The sequence below is a fragment of the Babylonia areolata genome, chromosome 22, assembly GCF_041734735.1.
Source record: "Babylonia areolata isolate BAREFJ2019XMU chromosome 22, ASM4173473v1, whole genome shotgun sequence".
NCBI lineage: Eukaryota > Metazoa > Mollusca > Gastropoda > Neogastropoda > Buccinidae > Babylonia > Babylonia areolata.
In genome coordinates this window covers 22,529,865-22,537,364 of record NC_134897.1, presented here as the reverse complement: position 1 = coordinate 22,537,364, position 7,500 = coordinate 22,529,865, and the positions used below count along the sequence as shown (strand labels likewise).

Sequence of the window (7,500 nt, the reverse complement as noted above, 5' to 3'; positions counted from 1 at the left end):
CACCCCTCCACCATCACCACCCTACCACCCGAACTCCCGAAACGAAATCCCGAGCATCTCCTTCCTCACCCGGGTTGTCAGGGTCCACCACCTCCCCCTCCGCAGCACGCATCCGACGGACGGCCTCAATGAGGGCAGGCAGCCTGGGGGCAGGGGATGAAAGTGGTGGCCACCCCCTCCTCCTGGAAGGCCCTCAGTATGAAGCCGATGAGGTCCTTGGGTAGCCCGTCATGTGTGTCGGCCAGCACCCGCGTGGACCCCGTTAGGATGGTGTTGCCCACGTAGCCCCCCATCCACCCTAGCGGGGCCATGCTGAACTCCACCTGTACACAGTTTCAGTTTCAGCTTCTCGAGGAGGCGTCACTGCGTTCGGACAAATCCGTATACGCAACACCAAATCTGCTAGGCAGATGCCTGACAGCAGCATAACCCAACGCGCTTGTCAGGCACTGAGTGCATGTTTATATATTTGTGTACCTATCACAGTGGATTTCTTTTTACATTATTTTGCCCGAGGACAACACTCTCATTGCCATGGGTTCTTTTTTAGTTCGCCAAGTGCGTGCTACACACGGGACCTCGTCTCATCCGAATGACTGGACGCTCAGTTTGATTTTCCAGTCAAACTTGGGAGAAAGGGCGAGAGCGGGATTCAAGCCCCCACCTCCCACGGACACTCAGTACTGGCAATGAGCGTCTTAACCATTCTGCCACCTTCACTCCCTACACAGAGAGAAGAGAAAGGTCTCGTTCAGTTCCATCAAATTCTCGTCTTGAATTTCACCCACAAAGGAGAATAAAAATCCATTCAATTTCTCCACCCGCAAGGGAGAACGAAATCGCAAGAGATTTTTGGTGTTTAATTCAACCTGAAAAGGGGAAACAAAGAAAATCCATTCAGTTTTGTTCCTGAATTCCATCCACAGAAAGGTCCTGTTCAATTCCATTTAAATTCTGGTCTTGAATTTCCACGTACAAAGGAGATTAAACAAACAAAACAACAACAACAAAAACAAAACAAAAAAAACCACATCCGTTCAGGCTTTCGCTGCTGTTGAATTCCACCTGCAGAAATGTTCCGTTCAGTGCCGTTTAAATTCTGGTCTTGAATTTCCATGTACAAAGGAGGTAGGGTAAAAATCTGTCTAGTTTTTTTTTTTTTTTTTTTAGCTGTTAATATTTCCCCTCCAGAGGAGAACAAAACTGCATTAGATTTAAATCATTTTAGTGTTGAATTCAACCTGAAAGGGGGAACAAATTTCCATTCACTTTTGCTCCTGAATTCAATCTGCAAAGGAGAAAAAAATTCAATGGAATTCCATTAAAATTAGAGTTGAATTTCATCTACAGAAAACATTTCCAATCAGTTTTGTTGCTGAATTCTATATGAGTAAATTCCATTCGATTCCATTCACTGTTTTCCTGCTTAAGTCCACCAACAGACAAAACAGATTCCACATGCAGAAGAAAGAAAATTCATTACATTCCAATGAAAATCTGGTGCTGAATTTCTTACCTGTTTTTCAATCACACCGTCGAAGACATGATTTAAGGTCAGAACAGAAGAAAAGAAGAGGAAGAAAGAAGAAGAAGAAGAAGGCTACCAACAACAAGAGCAAATGCTGACCAGCATTCCGTCTTACCCCACACACACTACATCTCCCCTTAACCCCCCCCCCCCCACTACACATTTCCCGAAACTGTAACTCTTCCCCCGTCATGCCGTCATAGACAGGGTTGATCCTCAGCACGGCATAAAGTAAAAGAAGAAGAAGAAGAACAACAACAACAAGAACAAAAAGGAGAAGGAGGACGAGGAGGAAAAGAAGAAGAAGAAGGAGGAGGAGGAGGAAGAGAAGAAGAAGGAGGAGGAGGAGAAAGAAGGAAAAGAAGAAGAAGAAAGAGGAGGAGGAGGAGGAGGGGAAGAAGAAGAAGAAGAAGAAGAAGAAGAACTGAAGAATACCTGGCCTCCTCCCACATACCCCAACCCCATCTCTACATCCACCTCCCATCCCCACCCCCATCCCCCAAAACTGTACCTGTTTGCCCGTCAGCCCTTCATAGACAGGGTTGACCCTCAGCACGGCGTGGACCAGTCCCCGGTGGGTGTGAGCCACCAGCTTGGAGAAGCCCGAGCTGCCCGAGGTGGTGAACACGCTGCACACGTCCTCCTCCGCCACCACGTCCCCCTCCTCCTCTTCTTCCTCAGCCTCCAGCATGCTGAGGAAGTCCTCAGCACTTCCAGGCGGACCCCTCCGCACGAGGAGCACCTTCTTCAAGTCGGGCAGCTCCTCTGAGGACACCACGTCGAGGACGACCGCCACCTCGCTTTCATCCGAAGCCGAGGACACCCCCCTGGTGGTGGTAGGGGCGGTAGTGACGTGCTTCCGCAGCGTGAGCCAAGGACTGTGCTCAACTCCCGGGGCCACCAGAACGGCACGGGCTCTGGAGTTGCGGAGGGTGGCCAGGAGGTCCGAACCGTCGGCCAGCAGGCACTGGGCGTTGACCGTGGCGGCCCCTGTGAGGAGGACCCCGGCCTCCGCCACGACCCGCTCTGGGCAGTTGGGCAAGGCGTTGGCCACCAGGTCCCCCCTCCCGCGCTCCACCAGGCCGGATCTCCTCAGGACGGAGGCGCAGCGGCGGCCCAGGCGGTAGACGTCCCGGAAGGTCTGCACGTGCCGCCGGTCTCCCGTGGGGTCCCTGAAGATGAAGGCCGCGCCGGAGGGCTGGAGCCGGGCTCGATGCTTGAGGGCGTCCACCACTGTGTGGATGGTGTCTGACATAGTGCTGGTGGTGGTGGTGCTGCTGGGTGGTGGTGGGTGGTGGTGGTGGTGGTGTCTTGCTGTCCACCGGTGGGTTGTTGATGCTAGATGACCCACCGCAAGTTCTGGAAAAAAAAGAAGAAAAAAATCCCCAACTGACCGAATCAGAATGAAGTTTAAGTGAATGAAATTTGATCCAATCAAAATAAATTGAACCAAACCAAACGGGGGAAAAAAAAATCGAAGTCACATTCAAAAATGATTTATACTGAACCACTACATGTGCGTGGTTTGTGTGTGGGGTGGGTGGGGGGTAGGATGGGCGTATGAATGTATGTATGTATGTGTGTGTGTGTGTGTGTGTGTGTGTGTGTGTGTGTGTGTGTGTGTGTGTGTGTGTTTGCACGCACGTGCGTGTCCACGCGTGTATATTATGTTAGTCCCTACGTAACCAATGTCAGGCAGACTTCTTATTCCGTCCACCTTTCCCCATTGTTATTAAAACATTTAATATCAGTGCCACCAGTCAGACACACACACACACACACACACACACACACACACACACAAACACACACACAGAGAGAGAGAGAGAGAGAGAGAGAGAGAGAGAGAGGGGCATGCAGACAGACACACACGCTTGTTCGTGTTTTGCGATTACAATTGTTATCTATCCAGACGCGCGTTTTGTGAAAAAAAAAAAAAAAAAAAAAAAAAAAAAAAATCACGCACTTGTCCTGTCACGACGAAATCGGATAACTGCAGAGCATGTTTGTTCATGTATATTAAGTTTCCACTGACTCAGTGACATATCCACTTGGCTGACTTTTGCAAAAGAGGTCGAAGCTTTCAAAGCAGGGCGGAGAAGAAGCGGAAGAGGGTGGGTGGGGTGGGCGAAGTCTTGAGACGAGTGTTTGGAAATTGGCGGATAGCAGTGGAGAGCGGATTTGGGTTTGGCGAGGGGTGAGGGGGGAAGGAGGAGGTAGAATTGAAAAGAGTGTGCTAAAAACAATAACGACGACGACAACGATAACAACATCATAATCATCATCAACAACAACAACAAAACGTACAGGAAAATCGAGAACATTATTGTCGAACAGATACAGATACAGAAGTTGGGACTATAATAAGCCTCACGGCTTTTCCACGTCCCTACTTGAAATATGTATTTTGAGGTTTGCATTTGCATGCTAATTTGCCTCTCAGTTAATTGATTGCCTTAGACAAAGCCCCGTCTTTGGGTAGCCAGTGTTACTCGGATATTTCGCTGGATGAATTGTTCTCGATGGACATAATACAACTCAGTGTCTCCTTTGTTTATGTTTAAACAACTCTCGAAATATATGTAAATAACGCATGATTTGTATATCAGGAATTTGTTTACAACACACACACACACACACACACACAAACACACACATACACACACACACACATACACAAAGAACACATACACACACACAAACAACAACAACCCACGACGTTACCTCTGTTATTTGTAGGATATTATCATGATGATCCAGACATGAATCACATGGACACATGCACAGTGAGGCTAAATAACACTTATACATATCCAGTATGATATAATATACACCTGCATTTACTTTTTTTTCATTCCAAAATGCTCCTGGTAATTCATGTAAATGAAAATGACTGATATATAATGGTGATGTCTATGCTTTGGTGGTATACTTTGCGCTATATTGTAGTATAAAAATAGGAGGGGGGGGGAGGGAGATTTTTAACTTCCAGGTTCCGCCATACAGAACTAAAACCCTGTTTTCACACAACGTTTTGCTGACTAAAGTACCCCCACACACCCCCTTTTTTTTCTTTTTTTTTGCCCATTATCTCATTGACCGAACTGATATAACTGATATACATCATGCAAGATTCGCGCGAGGTAGATATAAAGTGGACCGCTTGATACAAAGCAAAACAAAGCCCGCCCGTATTAAGTTCACACAGCTTTGGGGTTTCTTTCCACCTGGTTGCATGCTGGTCAGTGACCCAGTGACCCATTTCCCTGCACGTTATCTCGCTGACCTGACTCATACAATACATAACATTATCGTAAGCTCCGTCACAATGTCTACACTACACTGCTTTCGATCTGCATCAGCTCAAACCAGCAGCAGCGACTGCATTGAAAAGGCCTAACTTAGAGCTTCATGACAGGATATCGATTTGTCGACTGGCATATAACATCATTTGGCGTTTCTAATGAATCACCAGGAAATTAATGAAACACACTCGTGACACACGTCGGCTTTATCGCAGTGGGACACAGACTGCATTACGAAGAAAAAGCAGAGGAGAAGGGGAGAACGAAAAGAATTAGGAAAAGAACAGAAGAAGAGAAAGAACAAGAAAAAGAAGAAGAGGAAGAACAGGAAGAAAGAAAAAAAGAGGAGATGAAGAAGAAGCAGAGAGAGACAGACAGACAGAGAGAGAGAGAGAGAGAGAGAGAGAGAGAGAGAGAGAGAGAATCAGACAGACACAGATATAAAGATAAAAAATAACCCACTGCCTCTCTCTCTCTCTCTTAACCCCCCTCCCCCGCCCCCCTCCCCGCCCCCGTCCCACACACAGACACACATGCGCGCGCGCCCTCTTCCACATTCTCCTTCTCCCTAAACAACACAATCAACGCCACCAACGCCACCACCTCAACTCACAAGGATATAGCATCAACCAACAACAGCAACAGCAACAGCAGCAGCGGTCATCAAACACCCTTCCCACCAAAACAACTTTACAACCACCACCACTGCCCCATTACCACCACCACCACCACCACTGACCCATTACCACCACCACCACCACCGCCACTTACCACCACCACCACCACCACCAATATCAACCGCAGCAGCAGCAGCAACAACAACACCAACGCCAACGTACCAGCTCTGAGGAACCTCACAACCAACTGACCGACCAATCTATCTCAACTCGCTTCAAGCAAAGTATCATAGTATCATACATCTCTTGACGTCAACCCAAACTGAGAGACGCGCGCACAGCGAGGAGAACTGTTGGTGTAGCAGCAGCCTAGTGCTACCCCCGTTAGTTTTTTTGTGTTTTTTTTTCCCGGGGTCAAATCTGGCGTGCTCCAGATTAACTTTGGATTATAGTTAGACTGGCCTGGAATGACCCCCCCCCCCCCCAGCCCTGCCCCTCCCCCCAGTGTAGAACTTCAACTAATCAAGACTGATCCCCCACCCCTCACCCCCAGTCACGCACCTTGAATTTACCCCCCCCCCCACCTCCCTCGTAATGGCTATGGGGGGTATTCAGTCCAGGCTGGCGTGAACTCACCTCCAACCCCCCCCCCCCCCTCACCCCCAGGGGTGTGAATTCAACCCAGTGTGAAGTAGGGCACTCCACTTTTGCTTCTGTTAAAAGTCGTAATGATGAAGAGGAGGGGGCGGGGTGAGAGGGTGGGGGGTGGGGGGGCTTCAGTAAAGTGTGGAGTGATGGCCCAGAGGTAACGCGTCCGCCTAGGAAGCAAGAGAATCTGAGCACGCTGGTTCGAATCACAGCTCAGCCGCCGATATTTTCTCCTCCACTACACCATAAGCGGTGGTCTGGACGGTAGTCATTCGGCTGTGACGATAAATCGAGGTTCCGTGTGCAGCATGCACTTTGCGCACGTAACAGAACCCACGGCAACAAAAGAGTTGTTCCTGGCAAAATTCTGTAGAAAAATCCACTTCGATAGGAAAAACAAATAAAACTGCACGCAGGGAAAAATACAAAAAAAAAAGAAAAAAGAAAAAAAAAAGAAAAAAGAAAAAAAAAGATGGGTGGCGCTGTAGTGTAGCGACGCGCTCTCCCTGGGGACAGCAGCCCGAATTTCACACAGAGAAATCTGTTGTGATGAAAAGAAATACAAATAAAGGCTGGCCCAGGTCGACCTCCACCCTCCCTTCTTCCTTCTCCGATGGCTTTATCAAACTCGTGGAAAGAGGTTAGTTTCCAACTAAGCAGAAACGATCTCGACTAGCAAGTTTTCAGTTTCGGTTTCAATTTCTCCCAAGAGGTGCCACTGAGTTTGGACAAATCCATACATGCTGCACCACATCTGCAAGGCAGATGCCTGACCAGTAAGCATAACCCAACGCGCTTCGTTAGGCCTTCAGTGCCAGTGCTGACATATCAGTATTTTTTTGTGTACCCGTATCAGAGTGGATTTTCTTTTGTTCTACAGAATTTTGCTAGAGATCGTTACTCTCATTGCCATGGGTTCTTTTTCAGTGCGCCAAGTGCGTCAAGTGCGTCAGTGCTGCCCACGGAACCTCGGTTTATCGTCTCATGATTAGAGACACTCAGTTTTGATTTTCCAGTCAAGCTTGGGAGGAAGGGCGATGACAGCGGGATTTGAACCCACACCCTCTGTATTTTGCAGATGAGCGTCTTAACCATTCTGCCACCGTCATCCTTAAAGTCGCTACAAAATGAGCAAGGTTAGAATGACCCGGGGGCAAAACACAGCTGGGGAGGGGGGTAGTAGTTTGAGGTTGTTACACTGATAGTTGGTGGTACAGCGTGCGGTGCGCAGCGCAGTGAGTGCACAGAGATTGGTATGAAGAGTTCGTGCTCAATCAGACTCGCCGTGTTGTAGGCATGGTACACACACACACACACACACACACATCCATGTAGATAATTATAATCATGTCCATTTATCTTTCGTCGCTTGAGCCTGTCACCGGGATGTGGGAAAAGGGAT

The 7,500-nt window shown here is 48.3% G+C and overlaps 1 protein-coding gene across 1 annotated transcript in view; it reads right to left on the bottom strand.

The window, feature by feature from the left end:
• LOC143297067 (uncharacterized) overlaps positions 1 to 7,500 on the bottom strand; it is a 29,592-nt gene that overhangs the window by 4,474 nt on the left and 17,618 nt on the right. Inside the window, exons 2-3 of the mRNA XM_076609239.1 lie at positions 2,040 to 2,887; positions 137 to 323 (exon numbers count right to left, since the gene is read on the bottom strand). Coding sequence (XP_076465354.1) covers positions 137 to 323; positions 2,040 to 2,783 — 931 coding nt within the window. The 5' untranslated portion in view covers positions 2,784 to 2,887. The remainder of the gene's footprint in view (positions 1 to 136; positions 324 to 2,039; positions 2,888 to 7,500) is intronic.